Source organism: Calypte anna, unplaced genomic scaffold, assembly GCF_003957555.1.
Source record: "Calypte anna isolate BGI_N300 unplaced genomic scaffold, bCalAnn1_v1.p scaffold_216_arrow_ctg1, whole genome shotgun sequence".
Classification (NCBI taxonomy): domain Eukaryota; kingdom Metazoa; phylum Chordata; class Aves; order Apodiformes; family Trochilidae; genus Calypte; species Calypte anna.
In genome coordinates, this window is record NW_022045487.1 from 17916 (window position 1) to 33371 (window position 15456).

At 53.7% G+C, this 15456-nt stretch overlaps 1 protein-coding gene across 2 annotated transcripts; it reads right to left on the reverse strand.

The window, feature by feature from the left end:
- Positions 1-1061: 1061 nt before the first annotated feature.
- CCDC25 (coiled-coil domain containing 25) lies at positions 1062-13514 on the reverse strand. Of its 2 annotated transcripts, none has more exons than XM_030468684.1 (9): positions 13419-13514; positions 11905-11952; positions 9327-9366; positions 7851-7902; positions 6247-6322; positions 5580-5683; positions 4119-4321; positions 3282-3327; positions 1062-1572 (listed from the first exon to the last, which is right to left on the reverse strand). In XM_030468684.1, exons 1-9 carry the CDS (start codon positions 13441-13443, stop codon positions 1543-1545), a joined length of 624 nt encoding a protein of 207 aa, XP_030324544.1. In that variant the 5' UTR covers positions 13444-13514; the 3' UTR covers positions 1062-1542. The 2 variants fall into 2 exon arrangements, 1 of the variants encoding a protein (XP_030324544.1); XR_003988898.1 differs by having other exon boundaries at positions 1063-1572; positions 4119-4346.
- Positions 13515-15456: the final 1942 nt, after the last annotated feature.

A 15456-nucleotide genomic window follows, 5' to 3' on the forward strand; every position in this document is an offset into this window, starting at 1 on the left:
CACAGAGGGTCCCTGGGGACATGTGGGCCATGAGCAGTGACACACAGAGGGTGCTGGGGACATGTGGCTACATGTATGGTGACATATAGGGTGCTGGGGGACATGTGTCCCATGGACAGTGACACACAGAAGGGTCCCTGGGGACATCTGGGCCATGGGCAGTGACACAGAGGGTGTTGGGGACATGTGGCCACATGTATGGTGACATATAGGGTGCTGGGGGACATGTGTCCCATGGGCAGTGACACACAGGGTGCTGGGGACATGTGGCACATGGATGTTGAGGCACGGGGTGCTTGGGGACACGTAGCATACAGTGACACACAGGGTGCTGGGGACATGTGGGCCATAGGCAGTGACACAAAGCGACATGTGGCCACATATATGTTGACATATAGGGTGCTTGGGGACATGTGGGCCACAGGCAGTGACACACAGAGGGTGCTGGGGACATGTGGGCCATGGGCAGTGACACAGAGGGACATGTGGCCACATATATGTTGACATATAGGGTGCTTGGGGACATGTGTCCCATGGGCAGTGACACACAGAAGGGTCCCTGGGGACATCTGGGCCATGGGCAGTGACACAGAGGGTGCTGGGGACATGTGGCACATGGATGTTGAGGCAGGGGGTGCTTGGGGACACGTAGCATACAGTGACACAGAGGGTCCCTGGGGACATCCAAGGTGCCTGGGGACACCCAGCCCTGGCAGCAGTGCCCAGGGGACAGTGTGGGTGGCAGGGGACAGGCAGTGGTGGCCTGGTGGTGGCCAAGCACAACATCTCCCTGCCCAGTGTCATGAAAGGAGCCACTGGGGCTGTGGGGACAGGGGGGGGTGGCTGCCACCCCCTCACCCCCTAGGGGACCTCCTATCACCTCCCCAGAGGGACAAAACCAGGGGCTGCCCCCTGCCTCAGTTTCCCCACCTCAGGCCAGGGCAGAGGGGCAGGGGGTGGTCCCTCAACCATTGAAAGTGACACCTGTGGGCCCCCAACCCCCCCCCCGGTGTCCCCTCTGCCACCCCCTGGGGAAGTCCCCTCCCAGCTCCACTCCTTTGAACCAGCACGCCGTGACTTTAATCGTGACATATATACAGGATTATCGCGACAGACTGGCGACAGAATCATCCCCGAGAAGCTTCAGAGAGCACTGAGTGAGAAAGCTCCAGCCCGGGGGGGTGGGGAGAGGTGGAGGGGGCAGGGAACTGAAACTCTTCTTCCCACCCTTCTCTCAGGAGAAGGATTTGTGAGGAAACAGCCCCGGGAATTCAGCAGAATTCCCAAGGAAACCTCGGGTTCCCGTGGAGGTGCAGACACCAAGATCTTCTCCCTTCCCACCAGAGGTTGTCCATGGGCAGGAGAACCAACCAGGTTCTGAAGAAACAGAGGCAAGAGGTCACTTTTTTTTGTTTGTTTTGTTTTTCCTTTTGGTTTCTTGGGGTTGTTTGGTTTGGGTTTGGTTTTTTTTTTGGCATTCTTAGCGATGGGGACAGCTGGAGACATCCCGACCAACTTCAGAGCTGAGGAAGGGACTGGGCCCTACATGAAGTCATCAGAATCATTCCCATCCTGCAGGAAGAAAAATCGGGATCAGGACGTGTGGGGAAAGGGGAGGAGGAGGAGGCACTTGCCAGGTTTGTTTTTTTCCTGGTTTCCTGACATTTTGGGCCAAACCTGGTGGAATCAGCCCAACCCCAGCCCTGGGGGCAGGGTGGTTGCTGTCACCTGGGGGGAAGCTGGGATGGCAGCAGCAGCTTGGTGGGACCATCCCTGCCTCAGAGCCTGAGGGGATTTCCACCTGGGAAACCAGGCTGGATCTGCCTGGCTTTGCCCTTCCTCCAGCTCCATAACTCATGGAAGCTCAGAGTGGTTTGGGTGGGAAGGGACCCTAAAGGTCACCTAATTCCAACCCTGCCATGGTCAGGGACCCCTCCCCCAGCCCAGGGGGCTCCAAGCCCCATCCAACCTGGGCTGAGACACTGCCAGGGATGGGGCAGCCACAGCTTCCTTGGGCAACCTGGGCAACCAGGGGCTCAGCACCCTCACCCCAAGCAATTCCTCCCTCACATCTCATCCCCAGCTCCCCTCTCCCAGCTCCAAACCCTTCCCCCTTCTCCTAGCCCACTCCAGCCCAGCCAGGACATCACCTTATTCCAGGCCACCACTAACCCATGTCCCACACCTGAGAATCACAGAATGCTCATGGCTGGAAAGGACCTTGGAGATCACCAAGTCCAACCAAACCATTTCTCCCTCCCTCCCTCCCTGCCCAAGATCTCCTCTCCATCTCCCCTCTCCCAGCTGCAAACCCTTCCCCCTCGCAGGCTCCCATCCCTCCAGGCCCTTGTCCCAAGTCCCTCCCCATCTTTCCTGGAGCCCCTTCAGGCACTGGAAGGTGCTCTAAGGTCTCCCCGGTGCAGCCTTCTCTTCTCCAGCCTCAACACCCCCAACTCTCTCAGCCTGGCTACAGAGCAGAGCTGCTCCAGCCCTCCCAGCAGCTCCAGGGCCTCCTCTGCACTGGCTCCCAACAGCTCCGGGTCCTTCTGCTGATGGGGATCCCAGAACTGGACCCAGCACCACTCCAGTTTGTTGACCAAACCAGATCTCAGGGTCAGGGTTGCCTCTGAGGCACTGATTTCCCTCCTCATCTTTGCTTCTCTGGGATTCTCCTCTCCATCTCCCCTGTCCCAGCTGCAAACCCTTCCCCCTCGCAGGCTCCCATCCCTCCAGGCCCTTGTCCCAAGTCCCTCCCCAGCTTTCCAGACTTTTATCAGGACCCTGTGGTGACAGGACAAGGGAGGGGGGTGATGGTTTTAAACTGTACAGGGGGGAGATGGGAGATCTGAGGGAGACATTTTTTGGTGTGGGGGTGCTGAGCCCCAGGTGTCCCAGAGAGGTGGGAGATGCCCCATCCCTGGGACCATCCCAGGTGGGGTTGGATGGGGCTCTGAGTGACCTCTGGGTGAAGATGTCCCTGCTGGCTGCAGGGGGAGTTGGGACTCCCTCCCTCCCTTCCCACAAAACCCCTTCCTGGGATTCACTGGAAGCTCAATCCTGGTTCCCCACTTCCAGCTCTGCCCGTGGTGTCACTGGGGTGGGACAGGGAGCAGGAGGAGGTGGCAGCCACCTCCAGCAGCTCAGCTTCCTCCTGACTGACACAGGGACCTCTCAGAACGTCCTTCCCTGAGGAGGGCTGAGGGACAAGTGCTCTGTCACGCTCCCTCCTTGAATTTCAGCCACCCCTGAGAAGGTTTTTGGGGCCATCTGCTGGCTCCTACCTGATTGGAGGACATGTTCTCAGCTTTCATTAAGGACGAGTAGCTCCTGGAAGAGAAAGGAGATTATCTTGCACCATCTCTTTTCAACCCCCCCAGCCCAGCAGAGAGGCATTGGGATCAAACAGGACCAAAACCCCCATTTTTTTTCCCCTCTCCCTTTCTCAGGGAGGCTGAGTTATTTGTTTAGCTCACACCCTTTGGCTAACTCAACCCAGGCAAACAAAACCCAGGCACTGTGCAGACTCCTCCACATTTTTAATAATTTATTATTATTTTTTTTTTAAACTAAATCATCCCAGGAGGTTGAAAAATCCTTTATCTTGGGGGGGAGCCAAGAGGCAGCTGGAGGACAAGGTTAAATAAGCAGGCAAGGCCCCTTGCTTCCTGCCCACTGAGGACTTCTCCTCCCTTTACTTTGCTCCTCTCAAAGGAGGGTGGCAAATCCCTCAGGGAACCCCAAATTCGGGTTTCACTCTCATTTGCAAACATCACTTTATAAAAGCTGAAAAAAAAAAACAACCCAAAAAAAGATTTTGCTCAAAGCTGGAAGCAGAGAGGAAGGGAGGGAGGAGGGAAAGGCCTGGCCCAGTTTTCCCCCAGGTTAGGAAAAGGGTTTGGAAGGGCACAATCCTTTCTTTCAGCAACGCTTGAACAGCCAGGATTGTTTTGAGGAGAAAAGGGGGAAAAGCTCAGCGATTGTCAGGACACAAAAGGAAGGCAGTGAGGCGTGGCAGAGCAGGTCAGCTGAACCCCAGTGCTCCACACAAACCCCTGACCCAGGGCTCCTCCCCTCCCCAGCACCCAGGGAAACAGAGGGAGTTTCAGCTTCCAGCTCACCGGAGCTCCTCCAGCTCTTTCTTCTTCTTCATCTCTTCCTTTTCTTTCCGTTTCATCTCTTGGATCTGGGCTTTCTTCTCGTTCCTCTCCTCCCTGTCCCGAGCTTCCTTCTCAGCAGCCAGGTCAGGGAAACGTTCCACTTTGGTTTTCTCCAGCCTGTTCAGGATCTCATTCACCTTCTTCTCCACCGTCAGCATTTTCACCTTGGGAGGGCAAAAAACTGTGATCCTTATAAAAAAAAAAACCCATACTTTTCATCTGGGAACTTCCTCTGTGGAAAAAAAAACCACAAAACAGAAGAAAACAAAACAAACCACCCCAGTTCTGCTTGATACCCCAGGGCTGAATCCCAGAGAAACAAAGATGAGGAGGGAAATCAGTGCCCCAGAGGCAATCCTTGCCCTGAGATCTGGTTTGGTCAATAAACTGGAGTGGTGCTGGGTCCAGTTCTGGGGTCCCCATCAGCAGAAGGACCCGGAGCTGTTGGAGCCAGTGCAGAGGAGGCCCTGGAGCTGCTGGGAGGGCTGGAGCAGCTCTGCTCTGGAGCCAGGCTGAGAGAGTTGGGGGTGTTGAGGCTGGAGAAGAGAAGGCTGCACCAGGGAGACCTTAGAGCACCTTCCAGTGCCTGAAGGGGCTCCAGGAAAGCTGGGGAGGGACTTGGGACAAGGGCCTGGAGGGATGGGAGCCTGCGAGGGGGAAGGGTTTGCAGCTGGGAGAGGGGAGATGGAGAGGAGATCTTGGGCAGGGAGGGAGGGAGGGAGAAATGGTTTGGTTGGACTTGGTGATCTCCAAGGTCCTTTCCAGCCATGAGCATTCTGTGATTCTCAGGTGTGGGACATGGGTTAGTGGTGGCCTGGAATAAGGTGATGTCCTGGCTGGGCTGGAGTGGGCTAGGAGAAGGGGGAAGGGTTTGGAGCTGGGAGAGGGGAGCTGGGGATGAGATGTGAGGGAGGAATTGCTTGGGGTGAGGGTGCTGAGCCCCTGGTTGCCCAGGTTGCCAGAATGGTCAGGCTTGGGACATGGTTCTTCAGCAAAGTGACAGACACCTCCAGATCCCTCATATTCAAACCCCTGAGGCCTTCCAGTCATGCAAGGACACTCCAGGCAAGTCCAAACACCCCCCTGGGATCTCTCTCCATGCTTCATGGGTGGATGATTTAAATTGGAGAAGAGCAGCTTTAGATTGGATGTGAGGAACAAGTTGTGTCCCATGAGGGCAGTGGAACAATGGCACAGGGTGCCCAGGGAGGTGTTCGGGGCCTCATCCCTGGAGATGTTCAAGGTGAGGCTGGAGGAGGCTCTGAGCACCCTGATCGGGGTGAGGGTGTCCCTGATACTGCAGGGCTGGGACTGGGGGAGCTTTAGAGCTCCCTTCCCACCCAAATCATTCTCTGATTCCTTGGCTCTAGGGCTGAAGACAACCCAGCAGGGAAGCATTCCATCCTGCCAGCAAACACTTACATCCTTCTGCCTGTGGAAGCCAATCTGCCCCACGTCCATGTCTGCTGTCTTCTTCAGGTTGGTCCAGGGTGTGTAGACCACGTTGACATTGTTCATCTTGCAGCCTAGAGGGCAGAGGAGAGAAAAATAAAAAAGCAAAACAAAGGAGGGAAACGTTTCAACTCTTTCCTGGCTGAAAGAGGTGACAAAAACCTCCTGTGAGCATGAGAAGGGGACAGTTCTCCTTCCTGTCCCAGACCTAGGCAAGAAAAAAGGAAAGGGAGAAGTTGTTGGGAGTGGAAGGACACCAGGACATGGCAGCACCAGGAGTGGTGCAGCAGAGCTAAGCAGCTCCAGATGGAGCCTGTCCCTTGCCAGAAGAAGGATTACCATGGGAAGGGGGCCCCAAGGTGGTGCTAGAGAAGAGCCTGCAAGGTCTTCCTGGCTGGGGCAGCACAGCAGGGAGGCACAAAGAGGCATTGCAGAGGTTTCAAATTCCTCCTGGTGCTGTTATTCCTTCCTAAGGGGCAGCCCCAGCAGCTGTGAGGGACATCTGGTTCCTGGAAAACCCTCGGGCAGGGATTGAACTTTGGGCACCAGGACAGAAACATCACACAAAGGGTTGATCCAAAAGGCTGGTGTGGACCAGGAACACTCCCCACCAGCACCTCCCTGGGGTCTGCATTACCTTGGATGCTGTTTGCCTTCACCAGGTGGGCACAGTCGATCAAAACCTCTTTAGGAATGTCATCCACTGTCTGTCCCTGTGACAGGAACACAAGGTGAGGGAGGAGCTGTGGGGACACCAAGCTCTGCACACACAACCCAGGACCTCCACATGGCACATTTTAGAAGCCTGGAGTCTTCTGTGGGGTTTGAGGGAGAGGCTCAAAGTGCCACAGAGCAGCTCCAGACTGATTTTCTGACAGGTATGCTCCCCACTGGAGCAAGGGGAGGGTGCCTGGACACCCCCAAATCAATGGTTCTGTTGGGCTGTGGTAAAACTTCCACCTCATCCCCATGATCTGGTGATGACAGAACTGTCTTGGTTGGAAAAGACCTCAAAGACCCCCCAGTCCAACCCTTCCCCAGCATGTCCCTCATCCCCACATCCCCAGGGCTTGCTCTGAAACCCCTCCAGGGATGATGGGGACTCCAGCCCTGCCCTGGGCAGCCTGGGCCAGGCCCTGACAACCCTTTCCAGGCAGAAATTCTTCCCCAGCTCCAACCTAAACCTCCCCTGGCACAACTTGAGGTGTGCCAAAAGTTCCTCTTGTCCCATCCCTTCTTCCTTGGGAGCAGAGCCCGACCCCCCCTGGCTCCAACCTCCTCTCAGGGGCTTGCAGAGAGCCACAAGGTCTCCCCTCAGCCTCCTCTGCTCCAGGATCAGCACCCACAGCTCCCTCAGATGCTCCTCACAACTTCTCCACACCCTTCTCCAGCTTCTCCAGCCCCTTCCCCAGCTCCATTCCCTTCTCTGGACACTCTCCAGCCCCTCCATCTCCTTCTGGTGCTGGAGGATGAAATTCAGCCTCCCCACCCCGAGGTCTCCTGCACCTTGAGGGATCCCTGCAGAGAGGAATCAGTGCAGAGTGGGCAGGTTGGACTCTTCCATGGGTGAACATTCCTGGTTTTAAAGCCAAGTGGCTCAGATGCTCCTCACAACTTCTCCAGATCCTTCTCCATGTTCTCCAGAGCATCCTCCTTACTCTCCAGACCTTTCTTCTTGTTCTCCATCCCCTTCTCCATCTTCTCCAGCCCCTTCCCCAGCTCCATTCCCTTCTCTGGACACTCTCCAGCCCCTCCATCTCCTTCTCATCCTTTGCTCCAGGCTCAGTTCCCCCACAGCTCCCTCAGCTGCTCCTGGGCAGTTTCACCATTTCCTGAAGTTCTCTCCCAGCTGCAGCCTCAGGGCTGTGGCTGCTGCAGCTCTGCCACAGGAGGTACAGGAGAAATTGTGACTGGGACAAGAGGAACTTCTGGCCTTCTCCAGATCCTCTCCATGTTCTCCAGACCCTTCTCCATCTTCTCCACGTTCTCCATCCCCTCCTCCTTACTCTCCATCCCCTTCTCCATCTTCTCCAGCCCCTTCCCCAGCTCCATTCCCTTCTCTGGACACTCTCCAGCCTCTCCATCTCCTTCTGGTGCTGGAGGATGAAATTCAGCCTCCCCACCCCGAGGTCTCCTGCACCCTGAGGGATCCCTGCAGAGAGGAATCAGTGCAGAGTGGGCAGGTTGGACTCTTCCATGGGTGAACTCTCCTGGTTTTAAAGCCAAGTGGCTCAGGATTACCTTGTGCAACCGAAGGTAGACATGAGCAGAGGAGAGCTTATCCACGTGAAACCTGTGGCACCAGAACAGAAAAAGCACATTTAAAGGAGAGGAAGGGACAGATTCCCTATTTGGAAGGTTTTACTTCCTAACAAGTGAGAAAAGAGCCACTCCAGGGAGAGTTAAATTCTAGAAATGTTCAGAGAATCAGCTTGGAAGGGACCTCAAGGATTACCTGGTCCTTCCCTTCTAATATTGTTTATGTGAGATGTCTCAGCTGAGCTGAAACTTCAAACTTTCCAAAGTGTTGGAATCCACCCCTTCCCCAGGGAGACCATTCCAGTGCCTGACAGCCCTCATGGTGAAAAATCTGGTTTTTACCATCTTCACCTGTTTTTTCAGCCCCTCTCTTCATCAATGCTCACTCCAGCCCTGCAAACATCCCAGGACAGAACAGGAGAACTGATCTTGTGTCACCTCTTGACTTTTCTTTTTGATGTCATGGGATTATTTTCCTTCCTCCTTCAAGACAGAGAGCTCTCCAACTCCCACTTCTCACCTCCTGAGCCTCCTACACCCATTTCCCTTGACCCCTCTTGAGCAGAAAGCACCAAGAGGTGCCAGGCAGGGTGAAGAGGAGACCAATTCCCAGGAGAGCCCCACGAGAGAACCCCTGACATTTGGCTGAGATGGCACTAGGAGATAACAATTAAAATAACAATTAAAAAACCAAAACCAAACAAACCAAACCATGGGTGATGTCAGCATTAAGCTGCAAGAGTGGAAAGAGATGAGGAAAGAGGAGTTTTGTGGCTCAGGGAATTGGAGGAGGAATCTCAAGGGCACTCTTGAGTATCAGCAGCTCAAATTATTTAGTGAGAGGGCAAAACTTGAGACAGAAAATGGAAGGGATCCGGCTAGCAGAGTGTTTGTTCCTCAGCTGAAGCAACCTCCCCCTCCTGCTAGAAAAGAAACAAAATATTCCCTCTGCCATGTAGCTGAGTGCTGACACAACATCTCCTCTGCCCTGCTCACCCTCCAGCTCCACCAGGACACCTCAGCTCCTCCCGGCAAAGGTCACCTTGCAGAAGGGTGAGGGGCAGGATCCATCCCCCGTGGTGATCCTTGCCAGTTCCTTCCCAGATCTTGTCAGCCTGGGAAGTTCCTGACCTCAGCCAGACGCCCAAAATGCCACCGAGGGCAGCAGACAGGGTTGGGAATTCCCCTCCTTTTGTTTTCCCTCCTCTGGTGGCCTTGAGGAGCCAACAACCCAACCCCCTCCCTGGCAGAGAAACCCCAAAAAGGGGTCAGGAAGGGGTCAGCTCTTCCCTGGAGGCAGCAGGGGATGGAGGGGGAAGTGATCCAGGAGAAAAAGGATCCCAGGAGCTGCATTTCAACTCCCCAAAAAGGGGGGAATCTACCCAGGGGGGTGTTGTGATCGTTTCCCTCAGCTGTGGGAGGCAAGGCAGGTTTGTTTTGGGGGGGTTCAGCACTTACCAGATATCTTCAGGCCAGCCATACTTGATTAAATCTTCATCTGGAGGAAGAAAAGGATCAGTGAGCTCCTCAACAACAAATCCACCTGCCTGACTGTAACAGTTATATCTGTTCATTTAACCTCTGTAACTTTGTTTATAAAATAGAAGTATTAATCCCAAAGTTATGTGCCAGAAAACATTGTGTGACTGTGACAAACTGCAATAACTTACATGTAATGTTTGCTCATTCAACCTAAGGAGAACATTTGTAGTGTATTTACCTATAAAGGCAAGATAGAGGTAGTGAAAGAAGATCAGGATGTTAACTGCAGAATGTACTTTGGAGAGAAAAAGTGTAGTGTGACAGAATGCTGTGTAATCATGTTTAAAATAGATAACCTTTGTAGGAAGGGGTTAACCAAAACACAGGAGCTGTTTGCATCAGAAGAATTAGTGTAGAGAAGGGGTTAACCAAACACAAGATGTGTCTGCATAAGAAGAATCAGTATTGCCTGCACCTTCTTGAGGAGCAGAGATCCCCTGGTGCCCAGTGCTGTTATTGCTTCTTGTTACTTGCTATTAAATTCCCATTGATTCATTAATTGGGGTGTCCTGCTCATTTTATGGGACCTGATTTATAACATGACCAGCACAGGAACCAGCAACGGAATCATCTGGGTTGGAAAAGACCTCGAAGATCATCCAGTCCAACCCTTCCCCAACATGTCCCTCATCCCCACATCCCCAGGGCTTGCTCTGAAACCCCTCCAGGCATGATGGGGACTCCAGCCCTGCCCTGGGCAGCCTGGGCCAGGCCCTGACAACCCTTTCCAGGCAGAAATTCTTCCCCAGCTCCAACCTAAACCTCCCCTGGCACAACTTGAGGTGTGCCAAAAGTTCCTCTTGTCCCATCCCTTCTTCCTTGGGAGCAGAGCCCGACCCCCCCCTGGCTCCAACCTCCTCTCAGGGGCTTGCAGAGAGCCACAAGGTCTCCCCTCAGCCTCCTCTGCTCCAGGATCAGCACCCACAGCTCCCTCAGATGCTCCTCACAACTCCTCCAGACCTTCTCCAGACCCTCCTCTTTACTCTCCAACCCCTTCCATGTTCTCCAGAATCTCCTTCTTACTCTCCAGACCTTCTCCCTGTTCTCCAGACTCCTCTCCATGTTCTCCAGACCTTTCTCCTTACTCTCCAGCCCCATCTCCATCTTCCCCAGCCCCTCCTCCTTACTCTCCAGACCCTTCTCTGTTGTCCTTCTCTGGATGCACTCCATCCATCTCCTTCTGCTCCTTTGCTCCAAGCTGAACCCCCAGCTCTCTCAAGCTTCTCCTGCCCAGACTTGTGCTCCAGACCCTCTTGCAGGGTCCTCTGCTCCAGGATCAGCACCCACAGCTCCCTCAAATGCTCCTCACAACTTCTCCAGATCCTTCTCCATCTTCTCCAGCCCCTTCCCCAGCTCCATTCCCTTCTCTGGACACTCTCCAGCCCCTCCATCTCCTTCTCATCCTTTGCTCCAGGCTCAGTTCCCCCACAGCTCCCTCAGCTGCTCCTGGGCAGTTTCACCATTTCCTGAAGTTCTCTCCCAGCTGCAGCCTCAGGGCTGTGGCTGCTGCAGCTCTGCCACAGGAGGTACAGGAGGAATTGTGACTGGGACAAGAGGAACTTTTGGCCTCCTCCAGACCCTCTCCATCTTCTCCAGACCCCCCCCTCAGCCTCCTCTGCTCCAGGATCACCACCCACAGCTCCCTCAGATGCTCCTCACAACTTCTCCAAACCCTTCTTGATATTCTCCAGACCCTCCTCTTTACTCTCCAGACCTTCTCCTTGCTCTCCAGACCCTTCCCAGGTCCAGACCCATCTCCAGGTGGGCAAACATCCCTGCCAGGGAAAGCACCACATGCTCCAAAATCCAGCCTGGGATTAGGAGCTAACCCAGCAGTGCCAGGGCCACCCCTGCCCCATGTCCCTCATCCCCACATCCCCAGGGCTTGCTCTGAAACCCCTCCAGGCATGATGAGGACTCCAGCCCTGCCCTGGGCAGCCTGGGCCAGGCCCTGACAACCCTTTTTTTTTTGGTAGAAATGCAGTGAATTCTCCACTGTTAGGTCAGCCAACTGAGAGACAGAGCAAAGAGCTTTCAGGCTGCACCTGGCAGGCCAGGGACCTCCCCAGCATGTTCACAACTTGAAGTGGAAAGATATTTATTCAAGTATCTCTCTGTGTTTCTTCCTTCCAGAACCAAAACCTTCACCCAACACTGAGAGGGGAAAACCACAGAAGGTTGGGTTTTCTTTGTTTGGTTTGTTTTTTTTTTTTTTCAGCAAGTTATCAGGCACAAGCTGATAAACAGCATTTTTATTTTCCTTTTTCAGCTGCTGTAGTTTTCACTCCTGTTTGAAAGCAGCTCCCTTGCCTGGAGGATTTGTAAGATTTATTTATCCTGACTAAAAAGGGACACAGAAGGCAGATTCCTGAGGGAAACTTGCAAGGGTGGAGAAGTTTTCAAAGCAGAAACCAAATGAAGACATACAAAGAGATCCTTTCAAACCGACCTTAAATCCCACCCCAAGTTCTCAGGTTGCTTCTCATGTACTTACTTTCATACTTGTCTTTTCCCATGTAAATGGTGTAAACTGCAGGGACAACTGAGAGACAGAAAAACAAACCAAAACAGGGCTTAGACACACATCCTGGTCACAGAAATTCCCATGAAAACCACCCATCCCACTTCCCCCCTGGCAGATTTCTTTGTGTTTTTTCCAGATTTTGTCCCTAAAGGACTTTTGGGAAGTGGCATCTCATCCAAATTTCTGGGGAAAAAAACCCAAAAAACCAAACCAAAACCAAAACAACCCAAAGCCCTCAACATGCAGGTGGCTGAGAGTATAATTGATTTATGATCTGTTTCATTAAGCAGTGTGCCTGGGAGCCAGGAAGGTTGGATTCACCAAGCTAGGAACTAAAAGCAAACGAATGAAATCCTTAAAAATAATAATAAAAAAATAGATAGATTTGGAAATTACAGTGTCAGATCTTACTTTTAATGTCATGAAAACAGTAAAACTTGCTTCACTTCAAGGCTTGTGAAATGGTTTGGATCCCCCCAACTCTTCACCAAAGCTTTTTGGGGGCATTTTATTTAGAAAGCCCCCAGTTCACAACCCAGAGAAGGCTTTTTTAGCTTAAAAAATAAAGAGATGGAAGTTCAAATACAGGAGAGAGAGATTTATTTTATTATAATTCAAATAAAGGAGCTAAAGGTTGGGGGGAAAACAAAAAGAAATCCACCCTGGAGAGAGCAGAGGAGGTGAGAACATCTGCTGTAGACTTCTCTCTGGCAAGAAAACTGGGTTGGAACATGTCAGAATGATCATTTTACACCCAAAAGTGTCAATTATCATCTTACACACCAAAAAGAATTATAGTTTTACTTCTTCACGTTTTTTGGAGGGGGTTTATCTGTACTTTATCCTTACCCCCCTTCCCCCTAAAGTTACCCCGTGTGCCTGTCAGGGTATTTTATTCTTTATTTTGTTATTTTATTGTTATTTTATTATTATTATTTTACTTTATGTGCAGTTTTGCGGGGAGAGGGATGAAGGGGGTTACAAACTCTTTCGCAGGGAGGTTACAGCCAGGATGCAAACCAGAAAAAAGGGGAAAAAAAAAAAGGAATATTCCTAAGTTATCACCAACCCACAGATTCCAGAAGCTCCAGAACCCACCGAGCTCTCCCCGTGGGGGGAATTAAAAAAGATTTAACTGCATTAAAAAGCTAAGTAAACCCAAACCAAGGAGGACAAGCTTCCCTCAGCCCTCTGGCAGCCGCAAGTTTGGGGAGAAAAACCTGAGGAAATCCCCCCCCCCAGGGAAATTCCCCTTCAGGGAACCCCCCTGAGCTCCTTCAAACTCCATTTGGGTCCAAACCGGGTTTTTTTTACCTCAGAAAAAGCCTCCAGAGAGGAGGAGGCGGTACCGGGGGGGGGGGGGTGCGGCCCAGCGCTCCCCTCACAGCCGCGGCCTTGACACATCCCACCCATCCCCCCCTCGCTTCCCCAAGGCCCCGGGGGGGGTTTTAGGGTTCAGAACCGCTTTTTTGGAGCACACTCACCGTTGGAGGTGAAGTAAAACACCATGGCAGCGGCTCCGGACGGCGGGGAAAGAAGGGGGGGACGGGGGGGGGGGAACCAGGGAAAGGTAAAGGGGGGGCAGGCGGGAGCACTGCGCATTCGCCATGGCCCCTTGCGCATGCGCGGCGCTTCCGTAGAGGTTTGGTTGCGTTTAAGTATTCCCTGCGGTTTTTATTTCGTTTTAAGTGTTTTGGGTGGTTTTTTGCTTTTGTTTTTTGGTTTTTTTTTTTTTGCGGAACGTAAGCGGCGCACGGAGCATCCACGGATTTACCGGCCCCCCCCCCCCATCCCCGCCGCCATGAGCCTCTTGCCGGCCCGCCCGGACTACAACTCCCATCAACCCCCGCGCGGCCCCGCCGGCCGCGGAGGCGGCTCTATCGCTCGCGAGGCACGCTGGGAGTTGGAGTCCCCCAGCGGGCGGGGGGAGCGCTGCCCTCTGATTGGCTGACAAGGCGGGTAGGGCGGTGGCGAGGAGGCATGAGCCAATGGCGACGAAGGAAAGGTGAGTGACGGTTCTCTGCGCCAATGGGAAAGAGGGAGGGCGGGCGGGCGGGAGAGAGCGCGCGGGTTGGAAGGCGCGGGAGAGATGGCGGCGGCGCTGAGGTGAGGGAGCGGGGCTGGGACGGGGGGAGCGGGGTCAGGACGGGGACGGGGGGTTCCACGGGTGAGGTTTGGGTGCCATGCGGGGACCCAGAGCCTGGGGGAGGGAAGGAGAGTTGCGGGTGTCAGGGCCTGGTGCGGGGCTGAGCGGTCTGAGGGGGTTGGGGGGAAGGGGGGGGTCGCTAGGCCCTGGGGTGTGAGGGGTGTGAGGGCTCTGGGCCGGGGTTTGGTGCTGTGCTGAGGTGCTCCGAGCGGTATTTAACCTCTGGAGGTGGCGTGGGGGAGTGGGGGGGTGAGGGAAGGACCTGGGGAGGGGGTTCTGGGGGGCTTTGGGTAAGAGCTTGGGGAAGGGAGGGGGGGGGAGAGGTGTGGGTGCTGAGGTGAGGGGCTGGTGTGTCCCAGGAGGGCGCAGGGTTGGTGTAAACCTGAGGTGTGGGGTGCTGGGGGTTTTGGGGAGGGGTTTTGTGGGTGCCTGGGGTGGGGGCAGTGCAGGGAGATGCCCACGGGACCCCCCCGTGGGTTGGTGTGTAAGCATTGCTCCCACACACAGACCTTGGCAGTTTGTCCCTCTCCCACCTGCACCTGATATCTTATCTCCCAGGTTTCCTGCAGGCTCCTCTGGTTTTCCCCTCTGCTCCCCAAGCATTTTCTTGACCTTCCCTCCCCCCCTGCCAGCCCTGCTCTGGGCTGAGGTTGTGCAGCTCCAACCACTCAGCTGCCTGGCTCCATCCTCTGCCACTCCTTGGGTGTTCCTGACCAGTCACCTCTTCTTCCCTTCACCCAGCAACACCCTGACAGGGGCAGATGAGGAGGAATTTCCCCCTCCTGGCAGATTAATGAATGATTTCTGATGATTTCCAGCAGTCAATGAGCGTTTATAACCAGTCCTCTGTGGTGTGAGTGTTTGTTGTGGCTCCTCTTGGGCACAGGGTGTTTACTCTGGGGCTGCACCTAAGGGGAAAGTGAACATTGGGCAATCATCACCTCAGGCTGGAAGAGAGGGGACAAAAAGTTTGGGTTTGTTTAGTTTCTTTTTACTGGAGAGCTAATCCAAGGTGTGAAAAAATGTCTCCTTGCAGGCACTCTGGGGAGGAGATGGCAGCTGTCACCCCACAGAAAAGGAGCTGGAGCTCTGCTGACCCTGAGGGGTATGTTCCCTGCTCCCTGGTTCTGCTTTCCTCATGGAAACCCCTTCCTTGCTGTGCCTGGAATAAAACAGCTGCTTAAAATCTTGGAGAACTTGAATGAAAAGTGAAAAAAAAATTAATTAGGATGTTTCTGAGGCACAGTTTGTGTTTCTTTTTCAGGCACTTGAAACACTTTGTGAGTTGTGGCAGGATCCCTGCACAGGGATAGGTCACAGGACCAACAGGAACCTAAAAAAAAACCCCAAACATTAAACATTTAGGAACTTTTAAC

Excerpts from the sequence above, each read along its gene's own strand:
- CCDC25 (XM_030468684.1), bottom strand. The coding sequence starts at position 13,443 with ATGGTGTTTTACTTCACCTCCAACG. Across the intron at positions 4,322-5,579 it reads GCTTCCACAGGCAGAAGGAT|GTGAAAATGCTGACGGTGGA; the intron begins GTAAGTGTTTGC and ends TGCCCTCCCAAG. Across the intron at positions 3,328-4,118 it reads AAAGAGCTGGAGGAGCTCCG|GAGCTACTCGTCCTTAATGA; the intron begins GTGAGCTGGAAG and ends TTTCTCTTCCAG.